Source organism: Diplotaxodon limnothrissa, linkage group LG15 (assembly GCF_057381915.1).
Source record: "Diplotaxodon limnothrissa isolate DT_005_m linkage group LG15, D_limnothrissa_male_GT1.1, whole genome shotgun sequence".
In the NCBI taxonomy this organism is placed as follows: Eukaryota; Metazoa; Chordata; class Actinopteri; order Cichliformes; family Cichlidae; genus Diplotaxodon; species Diplotaxodon limnothrissa.
This window is the reverse complement of record NC_140610.1, coordinates 955,108-972,649: the sequence shown is the minus strand read 5'-3', so window position 1 is coordinate 972,649 and position 17,542 is coordinate 955,108. Positions and strand designations below refer to the sequence as shown.

The following is a 17,542-nucleotide window of genomic DNA, read 5'->3' as shown; positions in this document are numbered from 1 at the left end:
AGGAGGAGATGAAAGCAGCACAGCGGGAGGTGAAACGCTGCCTGAGGGAAGCAAAGGACACCTACAGGAGGAAGGTGGAGCAGAAGTTGGAGAGGAACAATATGAGGGAGGTCTGGAATGGTGTGAAAACCATCACAGGCCACAACACCAAGAAAAGCACAGTGGGGGGGACTGTGGAGAAGGCAAACGAACTCAACAACTTCAACAGGTTTGACCAGCCCACAACCCCCCCACCCTCACCTTTACTACAGAGTCCTCTCCCCACTCTCCTACCTCCCTCGCTTCCCCCCCTTCCTGACACCATGACACCCCCCTCCTCCAATCCCTCTCTCAGCAGCAAGACATCTCCCCCCCTCCCCTCCTCCCAAACATCTCCCAGTGTCACAGTGGATCAGGTCAGGAGGCAACTGAGGAAGCTTCGCCCCAGAAAGGCAGCAGGCCCAGACAAGGTGTGTCCTAGGATGCTAAAGGCGTGTGCTGCTGAACTTGGGGAGCCGCTACAACGAGTCTTCAACCTCAGTCTGCAACTGGGGAGAGTGCCCGCCCTATGGAAGACATCCTGCATCGTCCCGGTCCCCAAAAGGAACTGGCCCAATGAGCTGAATGACTTCCGACCGGTGGCACTGACGTCACATCTTATGAAGACTCTAGAGCGGCTCTTCCTCAACTTCCTCCGACCACAGGTACAACATGCCCAGGACCCACTACAGTTTGCATACAAGGCGGGTGTCGGAGTGGAGGATGCCATCCTGTACCTCCTACACAGAGCCCACTCACACCTGGATGGGGGAAAAGGCACGGTCAGGATCCTGTTTCTTGACTTTTCCAGTGCCTTTAATACCATCCGGCCCTGTATGCTTCAGGAAAAACTGAACAGGATGGAGGTGGACCCCTGCCTGGTGGCTTGGATCTCCGACTACCTCACCGACAGACCACAGTACGTCAGGCTGAAGGACATCACGTCTGACACAGTGGTCAGCAGCACAGGAGCACCACAGGGAACTGTGCTGTCCCCTCTTCTCTTCACCCTGTACACCTCTGACTTCTGCTACAACTCTGAATTATGCCACATTCAGAAGTTTGCAGATGACACGGCCATCATGGGGTGTATCTGGGATGATCAGGAAGAGGAGTACAGAAGTCTGGTGAGGAACTTTGTCGCATGGAGTCACACAAACCACCTGCAACTCAACACCTCAAAGACTAAGGAACTGGTTGTGGACTTCGGGAGGTCCAGAGAAGGTCCACTGCCGGTTCAGATAGAGGGGGAGGAGGTGGAGGTGGTCAACAAGTACAAGTACCTCGGGCTGTGGGTGGACAATAAACTGGACTGGTCATGCAACACAGAGCACCTGTATAAAAAAGCCCAAAGCCGACTGTACTTCCTCAGGAGGCTGAGGTCTTTTAACATCTGCAGGAAGCTCCTGAGGATGTTTTACCAGTCGGTGGTTGCTGGAGTACTTTTCTATGCTGTGGTGTGCTGGGGGAGCAGCACAGCAAAGAAGGACTCATCCAGGCTGGAGAAACTGATCAGGAGGGCTAGCTCTGTGGTCGGCATGAAGCTGGACACTCTGGTGACAGTGGCAGAGAAAAGGACATTAAAGAAACTGATGGACATTATGAACAATGCTGGGCATCCTCTGCACACGGCCATAAACAATCAGAAGAGTCTGTTCAGTGACAGGTTGCTTCTCCCAAAGACAAGAACTAACAGACTTAAAAACTCCTTTGTCCCACACGCCATCAAACTGTTTAACTCCTCTCTGGAGGGGAGAGGGAGGGGAGACAGGAGGACAAAGGAGGGAACAACTAAGCTGTAGTGCCTCTTCACCTCACTGTGCAATACCTTTTGTGCAATACTTTTTGTAAATAGTCAACAGTGCAATAGACTCAATACTTGAAATGTGCAATTCACTTGTATTTTTATTTTTTATTCCTATTTATTCTATTTATCCCCTTCGTATATTTTATTTATATTTGTCTCTGTATTTATATATGTGTGTGTGTGTGTGTGTGTGTGTGTGTGTGTGTGTGTGTGTGTGTGTGTGTGTATATATATAACAATTCTGTAACTGTAACTTCGGTCGTTGCTGTGCTTTTTTTTGGAAGTCGAATTTCCCAGAGGAACCCACCCGAGGGATTAATAAAGTTCTATCTTATCTTATCTTAACTCCCTCACCAAATACAATAATATCTGTATAAGTGGTCTTATGAGTCTTGTTACACTCACTGGTTAGAGTTTGGGTGTGAGGGAGAAACCATCATAGACATTATAAAGGTGGGAAACATGGCGCTTGGACTAATAAGTTCAACTAATAACAGCAAATAAGACCTGATTTTGGTTAAAGATGTTGGCCACATAAAGTTGGACATGTGATCACCTCAGGTTACCAGGATACTGTCACATTCTCATTACGTCTGAGTGCAAACCGCCTTAGTGCAGTGCGCAGTGCAGACCAGTAGATGGAGACACACGTGCATGTATACGGTATGACTTTGGCCATGATGTGCCTTCAGTCGTTTAAACAATTATTGTCAACTTAATAATAATTAATGATCACAAACAAAAACAATCCAGATAAAAATAATAACAACACGTGTTTTAATAAGTGTGCCGATAAACTGGTCTTCTAATGAGCAGGTGAGTGCAGACACCGCGGGCACACTGAGCTCCGGAGTGTAACAGTCACAGCCCTCAAAGCGTTGGCGACTACATTTGAGGGCGTTTCTGGTCACTTTGACCCCGCCCACCCCTCCGGCCTCTCAGGTCAGTAGTTTGAGGCCTTTTCCCTTCGCCCTGCAGCGTCGGAAACATCTCGTTAAACCAGCATGTGGTAGTTCTCCCCCTGTGTTTGTATGAGAAGAAGCGCTGCTGCACACGTCTTATTCCACCTTCTTGGAGTGACGCGTGAGTCCAGACGGGCAACAGGTGTCCTGTGTTGCAGGTATGTTTCTTTTTTCTGTCGTCATATAAATGCATATATGATGGAAGAAGTGCAGTCTATTTTTTCTGTGTGGCTCACGGAGCTTCTTCGTTTTAATGTTGAAAAAAAGAGACGTCTTACCCCTCTTTCCCTTTTTTTAATGCGGGGTTACCTTGGACAAACTTGAATGGGCTCCTCACAGAAAGCGGCTCAGGTCAAAAGGCCGTTCAGAAGCTCTAAATGGGTGCTGGTGTTCATGGTCAAGGGGAAACAGAGAGGGGGCCAGCAGAGAGGGGCGCACCCTTTTAGGAGGAGATTCAGAAGCTGCGTTCTGGATGGGCGGGTGTGCGTGCTGTCTGCGGAGGTGCTGGGTTGCTTTGTGACAACATTCCTCCCACCACAGGTGGGTGATGGTTACAGGTTTGACTGCATAGCTGCTTTTCCGGTGCACATGACACAAAAAGAGAAGAATGTCTGGCTTACGTAATTAAAGGTCTCCTGTTGGCCGTTTTTCTTTTGGCGACTGAAAGCTCTTAATTGGAATGTCACAGAAGTCCAAGCCTGGACCAACAGTGGAAACACTGCCAACTGCAGCGGCTTGGTTCCAGAGTTTTCCAAACCAGTCTCTGTTGGCATGTTTTTGGCTGGTTTTGTGAGATTTTTGATCCCCTCATCTGTTTTGTTTTGTATCTTATCCCCAGCTTCCTGCCGCTGATCCACATCTAAAAATGTCTTCTGAATGTGACATCAAAGCGCACCGTGTGCTCCCGTGAGGTTTAATTTAACGCGTTGAGTCCTCTGCTTTAAAGCCTGCATTAATCTAATCTCTCCCACAGGGTGCTCTGTCCTCTGGTTCTTCATCATCAAGATGTCGACTGAGGTTTTGCAGCGGCTCAGCACCATAGCACTGAGCACCAAGCACCTGCGTCGTCTCCCTCACCTCTCAGACTTCCTCCCTTTCTCTTTACTGCCGCCCAGCCCCACCGTCACTGCCTCCCAGGTACCCAGCCTGTTCCGGGAACCCTACATCCTGTCAGGATACCGTCCTGTCCAGCAAGACTGGCGCTGCTACCTCCTCAGCCTCTTCCGGAAACATAATGAGTCCCTGAACGTGTGGACCCACTTGCTGGCCGGTCCTGTCCTGCTGCTCCGCTGGTGGGCCAATGTAGACACCCTGGGGTGCACCTTGGATGACGTTACCTCGCTACCTCTGCTCCTGTTCTTGGTGTCATTTTTCACATATCTGTACCTCAGTGTGGCGGCTCATCTCCTGCAATCTCACTCCGAACGCGCGCACTACTTCTTCTTCTTGGACTACGTGGGTGTGGCCTGTATCAGTATGGGTGCTCGCTCGGCCACTATTTCTACGCGTCTGAGCCAGCGTGGCGAGAACGCATTGGGGTAATCTTTCTGCCTGGCGCCGCCTTCTTTGGGTGGCTCTCCTGCACCGGTTGCTGTTACGCCAAGTTCAGGTACAGGTGGCCATATCCACCTCAGCGTAAAGTGTGCCAGCTGATCCCCACCGGCCTAGCGTACGTGCTGGATATCAGCCCCGTAGCCCACCGCCTGCTCACTGTCTCCTGGTCACAGGAGCCCTCGCTACCCTTCCACGCTCTCCAGATTGCCTGTTTCCTCTTGTCTGCCCTCTTCTTCTCTTGCTCCATCCCTGAGCACTTCTTTCCAGGCAACTGTGACTTTGCAGGCCAGGGTCATCAAATCTTCCACGTGCTTCTGTCCCTGTGCACCTTGTCCCAGCTGGAGGCTTTGTTCCAGGACTACGCCCGGTGGAGGGATACAGTGGTGGAGTTATTTGGGGAGCGGCAGTTGTGGTGGGCGTGCGTATCCTTCCCCGTCTTGTTCGTGTGCTGTATCCTGACGGCGCTGATCGCAATGAGGCACATGAGCAAGGCACTGCAGAGTAAAGACGAGTGAGAGCGCAACGAAGAAAAATCAAAGAGCAAATCATAATTATTTTAATAACAAAACCAAATACATATATTTACTTTTGTCTAAAAGATTCAGATAAAGGACTATCTTATCACGGAAATACTTGAAGAATAAAATACTCTGAAACTTCTTCCGGTCTGGTATATCTGAAGATTTAACTGCTGATTCATGAAAGAAATAGTTGCTCTAATGTGCTAAGTACAGCTGAGTGAAGTTTTCCACAGTGAGTCACCCTCCCATGTAACTGGTCACAGAGGCTCAGAGTAATCCAGGAGCACGATAACCTAAAATCGTCTCTGGATGCTGCTGGAAACATATCGAGAACACAAACATTTATACTGTACATCACGTTCAGAGAAGATCAACTTAACGCGCTTTTGTCCTCGTCTGAAATTCACGTGAGAGACCAGAAACACGATAAACTTTGGAGGTTGTGTGGAGCGGGCTGTGAGCGACGTGTGTTTACAGGCATTATAATGGAAGCTAAACACTATATCTTGTCGAACCTGTTTGTTCCCATTGAGGAAAGTAGGTTATTGTATCTGAGGTTTCGGCCATTCTTTGTTCCGCTACACAGACTGTATGTCGAGCACTTTGAGGCTGCGGCCGCACCTTTTGTATCTATTATGTGAAGAAAGTTTCCCCCTGTGAGAGTTTACGGGACGGCCCAGAATGGGAGCGAGTCAGGCTCCTTTTAAAGGGATACTTCCACATTTTGTGAGGCTCTGCTACTCCAGTTTTATTAGAAAATTCATGCCACCCTCATTACTGTCAGCTTATCTCAAAGAGGAGGGAGTCGACTTTGTCCAAAGGTAACAAAGGTCAGGTTCAGTGAGTCACCACTTTATATGTGGTTGTTTGACTTCTTAGAAAAGGATGGCATGAATGAAAAGTTGCGGTTGTTAACAGGCTTGTGTGCTGGACCCTGGCTGGGTACGGTGGTTTCCTCTTGTTGGGTTACTTTTGAGGTTGAAAGTCCACGTTTAGCAGCAGTGAACAATATTTGATTCCTTACCTGTATTCATTTGATTGTGAGTGCACTGGCTGTCTAGCATGTAGACTTGTCTGTGATAGGTTAGCTCAGCTCTGTCCCAAAGCAGATTCATAAAGACTCTGTGCTGATTTCTCCTTTGGATGGGTCTTTATGTCTGTTCACGTTTCCTGTGCACAGTAAACATGCTCCACGTGACAAACTTCACACTGCATCCTTTAAAAGTGCTACTGGGCAGGTTTTGTAGCTCTTGGGCACAACTGGGCCTTTTTCCCAAACGATTCTGAACTTGTTCGATCTTTCTGCTGGAAGTCTCAGGACGAAAGCGATTAAGTATATGTCGTTTGAAATACATAACCTAAATATGTGTCCCAGCAGCCTGTTCATGAGCTCTGTATGCAGAGATTCAATGATAATGAGTAATCTTCTTCACTTAGTATTCTTCAAATGGAAGCGAAGAGAGTTATTTGTTTGCTGCATTCGTGGCTATGGTCCAAATACCTGAAATGCTGTGGAAGAGTGGCTGTTGATTTCACTTTGTGTTGCTGAGCATATCTCATGTGAATATCAGCAAAAGGAAAATTGCTGAGAGGTACAGAGCGGGGCTCCGGGAGGTCATCGTGACAGGATGGGGCTGTTAAACAGGTAATGGGTGTGGGCGCGTTGCTTGGTGTTCGTGTCATTCCTCACAAAGATATGCGAGTCGGGGTGGTGAGGCGAGGACGTGTGGGTGTTGTGCAAGTGCTGGGGAACACCACTGCAATTCTCTGAATACTTGTTTATGTCAAACTTTCATAAAGGTGGCATATCCTGTTTGTGTGTGTGTCAAACTGGATCATATGTGTTGGACAAATGTAGGACCGTCACTCGACTGTACTGGAACCATTAAACACTGTAATTCCACACCATGCTCTGGTTATACTTGCTGCCTAACAGGAAGTACCCGTTCATGTGCGCAACCATTCAGCTGGTCTGATAACTGCTCCAGGAGTTACTCTACGGTATGAGCCCTTAGTCATGAAACTAAGTCTTGACCCTATTCAAATTAATCTTTGTAATTCCACGAGCACAGCTGAGACTGCAGCCTGCAAAAGCACAATAATCCCTTCAGTCTGGATCCAGGTCCAGACAGTGCTCTGCATTAGAACAAAGATCCTTTTTTTGTCTAATACACCCTTTGTGGGAATAATTTCACCTGCCAGAGCCAATCAGCTGCCGGTACAGTGAGAAACATGGAGAAGCTAGCATGTGTGTGTCTTTTTGTGTACTGTATATCCTCTGAAACCCCAGAGTCGACAGGATTATATAAAAAGTCTGATCGCACACATCATCGCATCACTGCTAACGTCTTTGCTGAAAACCTCATATAGGAAATAAGCTGCTTATCTGCTTTATGTACTCTACAGTTGCACTGCAAGCCACTTTGCAACCCCCTCGCCCAAACCACCACCACCTCCTCCTCATGCCTTGACCCCGTCATGATGGTTCTGTGCTGGGATCTTTCCACATATCCCCAGAACAGAGCCATGTCACCGACAAAATACAGCACATTTAAATAACACGTTTCTTGTGCCTGTGGCGGTCCTGAGTTAAAAAACACAAAACACTGTATTACCATAGCTTGAAGATGACTGTATAGTTAAAGTGCGTAAAGATTAGAGGTCGAAGCAGCTGCTGGCCTGTGACCACCTGCAGTGTTTTCTAGGAAACAGCTGCTTTTGTTTATTATCGTTTGTACACTACAGCTTCCTGTATCGATTCATCTATTTTATCTTTTAAATAAGTCAGACAGGAGTTTTCCGATAAAATGCACATTCCAGCTTTTCTGGAATGCGTAGGCATGACAGACGCAAGTGTTATTCAGAGATAATGAACGAGACAATAGGTTGTTTATGGGCTGTGCGAGCACCTCCTTCATAACAGACTGGATAACTGGTCCCTCCCTAACTTGTTTGAATGCTTTGAGCCACATAAAGCAGAGGCAGTTGAATGACTGCGAGCAGCTGGTGACAGTTACAGAGCCAAGCAGCACGCGACGTAAGCTGTGAGCCCTTTAGTTTTATTTTGCCTTACAGTGTATAGTTATGGTTCTTTCACAGGAGTTTCACATAGCTAGGATCCACTGTGTGCACGTGAACTTTACTTCACAGCTCCTTTAATGTTGTTGTGTTTTTATTTCTTTATAGGAGACTTCAAGAATGGCTCCAGTTGGGATGGTCGGTGTACTGGGTTGGTTTTCTCCAGAGGTGGGCGTCATCTCCCTCGTCGCCTTCCTCGTCCTCAGCGTCACTCTTGTGGCTCTTTGTGCCAAGTGTAACAGGTGAGCAATGTGTGCCGATGAAATGGGACATCCATTCGGGTGCTTTTGTCTCTTTTCCTGTTGTTTACCTGCTTAAAAAGCTTGGAATATGCTGGGAATTAAAGGAGCCAGGAGCAGAGTCCGGGGACCTGACCAACACAGTCTGGTTTTAGTTGGCTCTCTTCATTTTCCTGTAGACTTTGCTCACCATTCATCACTCTCCCAAAGCTTGTCAGACCCGATAGCTGGTTTCTGATGAAGGGTGTTGCCCGTTGAAAGAGGAAGATGCAGACACAAATCACTCTGTGATCTGGCAGCTGCACCAAATGGGCTGGGCTCATAAAGCGTCACTACCCTAATGACCTCGATGAGGTGTGTGTGTGTGTGTGTGTGCGCGTGCATGCGTGTGTGTGTGCGCATGCGTGTGTGTGTGTGTGCGTGCATGCGTGTGTGTGTGTGTGTGTGCGCGCGCGCGTGCGTGCGTGCATGCGTGTGTGTGCGTGTGTGTGTGTGTGTGTGTGTGCATGCGTGTGTGTGTGTGCGCGCGTGCATGCGTGTGTGTGTGTGTGTGTGCGCGTGCATGCGTGTGTGTGTGTGTGTGCGTGTGTGCATGCGTGTGTGTGTGTGTGCGCGTGTGTGTGTGTGCGCGCGTGCGTGTGTGTGTGTGTGTGTGTGTGCGCCCTGGCGGGAGTTTTACACACATTAGTGTGTGCATGTGTTTAAACGCCCATCATTGTGGTTTACATGCCAGACATAACAGTGACGAACTGCGAGGCGAAACAACACTCGTATCACCTGCTGCTTTTTCATTTAGAAGAGTTGGACTTGAACAGGAACATCACGATGAGTGGTTGTTTACATAAAGCGTGGCAACAATCTGGCACCAATATAATTTATTGTTTATTGATTGAGTTGTGTACATATGGTCTCACATCCTCACAGGACTGATACATGTGGAAATTTTAGAACGATAGATGATCAGATCAGTGCGTGATCTTAGACAAGCTGCTTTTTAGAAACCCACGAGGCACATCTGGAGAAAGCCTCAACTCCTCGAGACACATTTCAGTGCAGTCAGACGTCTTTGTTCAGTCCCAAAACCTGAGACAGGTCGAGCAGAATCCAGACTCCAGTTTTACCAAAGTACATTAAAGCTTTCACAAATTTGTACCAGCAAGTCCAAATCTGGCCTGAAGTCTTACATCTCCATAGACTGTATATAAAAGATGGGACATCTGCATGGGTGTTTTTGCCATCGCTTTCTTTGAAACTGGACATGACGAGAACAGTCTGGATCTGGATCTGCTAGCAGCGTTTCACTGACACATTGTTAGCCACTGGTATAGTTTTCCATGGTTTTTGTCTTTTCTGACTTGTTCTGTGGAGTTGTCGCCACCTGCTGGCTACTAGGAAGAATGCAAGTGTAACAAACTATGAAGGACAATTTTTCTCAAAGCAATCTGAAACCAGTCCGAGTGATTTTGACGTTTTTCCAGAGAAGCTAAATTTCCAATTCATTTTATTCTGATCAAAGTTTTTCATGAGTTTGGCCCGATTCAAGCAGCTAAATGAGGAATGTATCCTGCCCTCAGCTGAGCTTAGCTTTAGCCCTCGTGGTCCAAGCAGCCCTCTCAGATTTGGGGCTGGGCTGTGAGAGCGTGCACACAGCTGTGGACAATGGGACTGGTAAATCTATGCACTTATAAGTCGTGGTCGATATGTTTAATGAAAAGGTAGAAGGAGAGAAAAAAACGATGACACATGGACAGAGTTTTGAGCCATAAAACAAAAATGGCACATTGGCATGTAAATAGGACTCTGCTCCTTTGTTTGCACTCTGTGTGGATGAGGAACAAATCTACAGCAGCATGCCATCATACGGCTTAATGACCTCCACTTTTCCTTCTTGTCGTTTACAGGAGCAGCAGCAACGCCTATGACGTGAGCGGAGCAGTGGTATGAACTGGCTCTTTGTTCTCAGAAACTAACTTGCATGCAGTACCTGCCACAGTTCATTAGTTTCCAATTATGAGCCATAACTGGCTAATTATGAAGCGTCAAAAGGGAGGCAGAGACAGTGATGCTGGCTCATTAGAGCCAGGCTGGGTGGGACAGATGAAAATAATCGATTATGTGACAGAAATCATCTTTGTTTTTATCTGAAATCTCTACAAAAAGACTTTTACTGCATATGTGGAGCGCTGAAATAAAGATGCAAGGCAAAAACAAATTCATACCAAAATCCAGAATACTAATGATTACTTTCAGCTGTAGCATTTGCTCCTCTGTTTATTGCATTTGCAGGATGTTACTTAAATGATTAAATGGAAACGTTGATGTTCATTCAAATATAAAAACTTCAAGGACTCCACGCAGCCTTCTCTAGTTTTTACTGAGAAACGTCACAATGAATGCAAACTGGCAGAGACGAACGCAGGGAACAAAACAACAACCAAAAAGTGAATAAAGACTTATTTTAGTTCAGATGAAAGGGAAACAGACGTGCGCTGCCTCCATTTAAAAAGCGAAACAGCTCTTTAAAGTGACGCAGGGAAGCGCTGACCTTTTGTTTCCAATATCACAGCGCTGTCTCTGCAGATTAAGACTGACCGCTGCTGTGCAGTGTCAGGAAGAGATTAAGATTATTAAGGCTTTTTATATGTTCGTGAGAGTTACCTGCAAAACCCTGATTGGATTAGGATGTTTCAAAAAACAATCTCAGTATGCTGCAGTGAGCTTAGACAAACACATTAAACCGTGGATATGTGCTGATGTGTTGGAGGGCCGGCTGTCAGCAGAAGTGCAGAGGCAACGAGGCACAAAAGGGCAAAATAACCAAATTAGCGCTTCATTTTAAACCACCCAAATTTACCATGAAAGGTCAAGCAACCATAATACCACCACGACCACTGACTCGCCGTGACAGCCGCAGACGTCTGCGAGGGGAAAGCTCTTTTGTTGCTACGCTGTGGCCAGTAATCTTACTTTGTGAGCGTCGACAGTGAATTCCACTGAGTCGACCACGAGCTCCTCTTAGACCAAAGTCTTCCAGGGACGAGTGCGAGGCCGTCCGTCCACCAGCTGGACTCGGTTTCTCTCACACGCTCCTTCTGTCGGGACTTTGGTTTAGTTTTTGTTAAATAAATAAAGACGGGGTGTTGTTCGTTTCGTGTTGTTTAAATCATTTGGGAACCTGGTAAGGACCACGTGATTTTTCTTACATGTTTTTATGGCACAAGATAAAACGTTAAAAATTTCCAGAGTGCAAAAATGCCAGCTCACTTCCTGGTTTCAGGACTCATTCCTACAGCACTCTATGTCCTTGTTGTCCTAACTCTGGTCCTGCTCCATCACAGTATGTTGATGGAAGAGGAGGAGGAGGAGGATCCAATGGAACAACTGCCACACAGTCGGGAAATGCGTCCGGTGAGTTCACCACAGATTAAGACATTTCTGTTGCATGTAAATGAACATTTGCACTTAGATTTTCTTATCTGATTTTTTTCCCAGACCTAGATTCTTCAGGCTCCACATGGAGAAACCACAAAAACATGCCTCCACACACACTCTCGACACAGAGGCCGAAAGCAGGAACAAATTAAACAATCAGTTATACTCCTGAACACTAACCCCAACCACACAACACACCCCAGAAAACAGAAGCTCCCAAGAATCCGGAGGAGGGACAAATCATCCACAACATCCCGCTGCAAAGAAACCCCAGTTTCCCACACTTGATCATATCCCAAATGCACAGATGGACGGGAAAAGAAGAGGAAGGGTAGGAGGGAAAGTTGGCTCTGTCCTGTGCCAGCTCGAGCTACCATCCATACCTCGTCTTTAACAAATCAGACCTTCACTTATTTGGATGCTGTTTAATTTCCTATAGTCTTCATTTTGGAAGCCTTTGTAGAAGTCTGGATTCTGTAAGCTGAACTTTCCTGTCTTTGCCTTTAGTACGTCCACTCATCACATAGAAAATATAAGCAGTTATCTGAACTGATTTACTGTGAGAGTGGTAAAATCGAAAACTCTTGAAGCTGAGAAATTAAAGCAGTCCGTCACAGGCGTATCTATCAAGTCTTTGAGCTTATTTCACTCTGACTGGTGCTCACTGGTGTTAATTTCAATAGCTGTCATGTGTGTTTAGCTTCAGAGTAAGCTGGGAAATTACACCTGGAGTGTGTTAACTACACTCAGAACAGGGAAACGACCAAATCATGTAATTGTTATGAAGCTCTTTTCTGATTGGTTTAAATAAGTGTCACCTGTAGTTTTTTTTTTTTTATTACAGATCGTATTTTATCAGTTTTAAAATGTGCTGTCTCATTGGCGCTAAGAAGATTGAAATCATATGTATCCACAGATTCTCATGCTAAGGCTAAAGACTCACCAAGCCTTAAAAAACGCCCGCTAAAGCTAATAACAGATTATATCACATTTACTTCATCTCGGGGTTCAGGGTGCTTGCCTTATTTCTGGGCCTGGTCTGGTCTTCAGTGGAATGAGAAAGACTGCTCGAGTCGTTCTCTTGGGGACGCTTCACACTGTTACGATAGCTACACAGCTGTCTGTGGTTCAGGCTCTGTTGCTGCTGGATATTTTTGGCTTTTAGCTAGCTAGCTATCTGGTGAGTATGTAAAAATATTTGAGTGAGTCCACAGTGTCAAAGAAGTCTATGGCCAAACCAGCCAAGTTTGTGTTTGAATATCAGCATAAGCAGGTTCGTTAGGGGGCGTGTACATCTTTGAGTCAGACATGGCTGATTAAGCTCAAATTAGTGTTATCATTTCCTCTCACTTCCTTATTCTAAGCCAGGGGTGGGCAATCTCAGTCCACGAGGGCCGGTGTCCCTGCAGGTTTTATCTGCAGGTTTTAGCTAGGACACTGTTATTCTTCTTTAAATCTGTGCTAATATTGTTGCTAGCTATTTTTAAATGAGTGCTGAAGATTTTAGGGTCGGAGTCACAAATGATGAAAAAAATAAAGTGACTTTTTTTTTCTCTATGCAGATGTTGACACATGTTGTGATAAGAAGGACTTTTCTCACCTCGTGTTTCTGTTTTCATTTATACTTTCATAGCTCTGCTCCTCTGCTTAGCCGATGACTCGCAGCATTACCGGCTCTGTGAACAAAGCGGGTGATATGATTGGAGTGGAGTCTGCATTTGCAGACGATTTAATGTGAACCAAAGGTCACAACATCTCAAAGCAGGGTGGAGTTATCATTCTTGTAATGCCTGCTGTCACACCATCCTTTACCATGTAAATCCACTCAAGTGTTCAAATGACACACACCCTAGTGAGGCAGCACCGGCATAACTGATAATGCTTATCTTAGCACTGTACATTAAAGGTGTGGAAAACTGTTTTGTCCGATCATTATTACAAACAACGCGCTCTTAATTGTCTGCTTGGGGTTTGAAAATGTAAGTTATACATGCTGGGATGTTTTGGTCACTGGTGTGAAGTGGGGAGGGCTCAGCAGGAGACACTGATGTCGAATACTTCCACCAGGGGTGGGCAACTCCAGGCCTCGAGGGACGGTGTCCTGCAGGTTTTAGATCTCACCCTGGATCAACACACTTGAATGAAATGATTAGTTCAATCTTCGGCAACAAAAGGTCAGGCATTGATCCACACGAGGAGGAACCCGGGACCCACTGTGGAGCATAAGGGTGGTACTGGGTCTGAAGATTGACCAGAAACATGCACAGTAGCCCACTGGAGTTCTGGCAGAGCTCCCCCTGTTCTTCTTTGCACAAAGGAGTAGTTACTGATCATGTTCCTGGGTTGATGCCTTTCTACAGCTGTGACCACTCATGTAATGGCCCATCTATTGCTATCTTGTCCACACTCTTGCTGTGAGACATGGCAAACCTTCTTCCAATGGCATGTATCACTGTGCCATCCTGGCACATTGCTGCTAGTCTTTTCCTGCATGCATGCTCCTTAACCCTTCCTGGAGATACTTGAATATTCAAAATTTCAACCCCAGAGTTTGATTTTTTATTACATTCTTTAGTTTTGTGACGTTTCTCAAAAGTGTTCATTACTGTGTTGTAAATCAAGTCGCCATGCTTCATACAATGCTTCAGCATGCAATAGGACTGAGCAGCTGAGCCTGTGTTTACAATGTAGTTCTAATATGCCGTTTATTATGTGCATCACTCACCCTGGTGTGGGGACTTGGGTGGAGCGTCAGAGATACAGAGCTACATCTCATATATCATCACCTCTGTAATTCTCGCTCTCTTTGGCCACGGCTCCGTGGAGCAGGCACAGGTGGGGGTGTGGCTTCTTTGTGCAGCAGGGTGCATTTTTAAAACATTCCATGTGACAGGCCAGGCCACCGGTGCAATCCTCAGCGCATAATTTACGATCAGAAGATTTAAAATACAATCATTTACAAAATATTAGCAATCTGTCAAGTCAGTTTTATTCATATAGCACATTTAAAAGACATCAAGTGTCGGCCAAAGTGCTGCACGGAGGGATAATATAATCCAATACAAAAGAATTGAAATAGATAAGATAAAAAACATTGTAAGACATATATATATATATATATATATATATATATATATATATTAGGGGTGCAACGATACTCGTATCGATATTGAACCGTTCGATACAGTGCTTTTGGTTCGGTACGCATACGTATCGAACAATACAAAATTTTTAATTTATTTGATCAACTTTCCTTCTGACGATGCTGTCTGTGTTGAGAGCTCAGTGAATCTGCGCTCGACTACTCCGCCTAGGCTGCACTGTCGAGCGCAGATCCACTGAGCCCAGCGCAAGCTAGCGAGACAGAAGCTAAGCTCGTTGCAACATGGCAAATTGAACCTCCCCCACCCTCATTCAGATCTGGTCTTTGGAACTATTTTGGTTTTCATGTGACGTATGACCCTGAAGGTAAGCGCGTCATGGACTAAAGTAAAACAGTATGTTGGATGTGCCACGCAATGCTCAATTACATGGGTGGGAGCTAGTGTGTTAGCGCAGTTAGCTCGTTAACGTGTTGGCCATCCAGCCCCACGCACGGGGCGATCAGCGGTAGCTCGTTAACGGAGATTTGCCGTGTTGTGGCGTTAACGTCATTTCAGATTAACGCTGACAGCACTAGTGAGAACACAACGAATATGACTGCACATTTACTCCGACATCATCCTAGTGCAGTGGTTCTTAACCTGGGTTCGATCGAACCCTAGGGGTTCAGTGACTCAGTCTCAGGGGTTCGGCAGAGCCTCCGCCATGACATGCATGGCTCATTTTGTGCACCAGTAAAAAAAATCACATTTTATTTTTCACTAAAGAGGGGTTCAGTGAATGCGCATATGAAGCTGGTGGGGTTCGGTACCTCCAACAAGGTTAAGAACCACTGTCCTAGTGCAAAGACAAGTGGAAGCAGACAAAAACAAGCACGCATGCTACAAACTTTACCCGAGTCATTTAGACAGCCGTTAGCACAGGATTCTCCTTATGGGGACCTGATATGTTTAATATGCTGCTGAGAATATAGCCCAGAAGAAGCGTATAGTATAGCTTTTATTTTGAAAGAGCCATTTCTCTGTAATAAACTCTTTTCCAAAGATGAGGGAAATTTTAACCATCAGATAGATTTATTTTTTTATTACTTTGTTGTTTCAGCAACATTCAATTTATAAACTGTACTTTTGAGTTAAAATATATTTATAATTAATAATAATTAATAAATGACAAATTAAAAAAGCATGAACATTTTTTTGTATCGAAAAAATATCGAACTGTGACACCAAAGTATCGAACCGAACCGTGAAATTTGTGTATCGTTGCACCCCTAATATTAATATATATATATATATATATATATATATATATATATATATATATTACTCTCATATACACTTGTTTGTAGAAATATATATGTACATGCACATATGCACAAGAACATAAAATATGTGTATACATATACACATGCATACATCATCCAATGAGATAAAAGACCAGAATCACTAAAACTGAATGGTGTCAGAGAGGTAGGTAGGAGAGAAAAAGGTAGGTCATCAAATTTGATTTGAAGATTTCCAAAGAGGAAGAGGATTTTATAAAAGAGGGAGAACTGTTCCAGAGTCTCGGAGCGGCGATGGAGAAAGCCCTGTCACCTCTGGATTTTAATCTGACGGCCAAAAAAGGAAGATGGCAGGTATGGTAAACATTACAGCATCAGAGTGTTGGCATTTTCATCTGCTAGCATGGCAGAAGTAGCCTTCATTGTCTGCTACCATTGTGTTAAATAGAGGATGTCTCATTTTGGGATGACCTGATATTTCAACCAGTTTGCAGACTCTGCTACCACCTACTGATTCCTACGTTTTCTGCCTGACTACAACTCTTAGATTATCTATTGCACAGCAGCACAGTGTTAAAATCCTGCTGCTCTAATTGTTCACTCAGTAGGTCCTGCTATGTAACCTGGCACTGTTCGTCTGTTTTAATCTCCCTAACCAGGAGAGGCAGTTGCCAGCGGCCTTTGAAGGGAACACAGTGGCATTAGTGGCTGAAATAAAGCGGGGAAGGAATTCTGTGTGGTTTAGGAATCATATTGGGACTATAGGATTGGGCGCTCAGACCCTAAAATCCCTGCTGACTGGATGTCTGGTGGAGAGGGTGCAGACAGCCGACACTAATCCGGCCTCTCAAACACGCAGAAACAATCACACACACACACACACAAAGGCAAGGGGATCTGCAGCACACGCTTAAAACACACATGTAAGTCCTGTTTGATCTGTATCCAGGCACTTTGTCGTGTGAAGCTGGTGGCCGATACGCTGCGTGCATTTTCAGCTTCTTTCATTTGATTAAACAGTTAGTGGGGGATCTGATCACTGGGCTGTGCTACACGTCCAGCGTGGAATCATAGCAGCTACGATCCAAACACAACATCCATATGGAGACATTTTAGTTCATGGGCCACATGCAGCACCATTTCATCCTAAGTGGGTCGGATCAATAAAAGACAAAAGATGTGCTTGTTTAAAAAAAATAAATCTAAAATTCACATCTTGGACATGTAACGTGTATTTAACCAATCATTTACAAATCGATGCCGTGTGACGGCTCGGCTTTTCCACATAACTGTAATTATAACTGACTCTGGGCCTCTACATGAAATGAAGAGTTACTTAAAAGTGATGGGACCCTTTCAAACCCTGACCTGGCAACACTGTCTCCTGCAAACACGTGAATAGTGAACAGTGTTTGTCAATCTCTGCAAAGCCTTCCAGTGGAGTCTTTGCTGGTCCGGATACGGCCCGCGGGCCATATGTTTGACACAACTGATTGATAACAGATAGTCTGCCTGTGTGACCTCCTGGTTTATGGAATATATGATCA

At 45.4% G+C, this 17,542-nt stretch overlaps 2 protein-coding genes across 2 annotated transcripts; both read left to right on the top strand.

The window, feature by feature from the left end:
• The first annotated feature begins 3,180 nt into the window (after window positions 1-3,180).
• On the top strand, window positions 3,181-12,421 carry LOC146616755 (uncharacterized). The gene is made up of 5 exons (XM_085373187.1): window positions 3,181-3,327; window positions 8,049-8,182; window positions 10,081-10,117; window positions 11,518-11,587; window positions 11,672-12,421. The coding sequence occupies exons 1-5, from the start codon at window positions 3,181-3,183 to the stop codon at window positions 11,761-11,763; spliced, it is 480 nt and encodes a 159-aa protein (XP_085229313.1). The 3' UTR covers window positions 11,764-12,421.
• Window positions 3,793-4,856, top strand: paqr8 (progestin and adipoQ receptor family member VIII). Its single transcript, XM_085372785.1, is given in 2 exon segments — window positions 3,793-4,249; window positions 4,252-4,856. Coding segments are annotated over 2 exon segments (1,062 nt in total).
• Window positions 12,422-17,542: the final 5,121 nt, after the last annotated feature.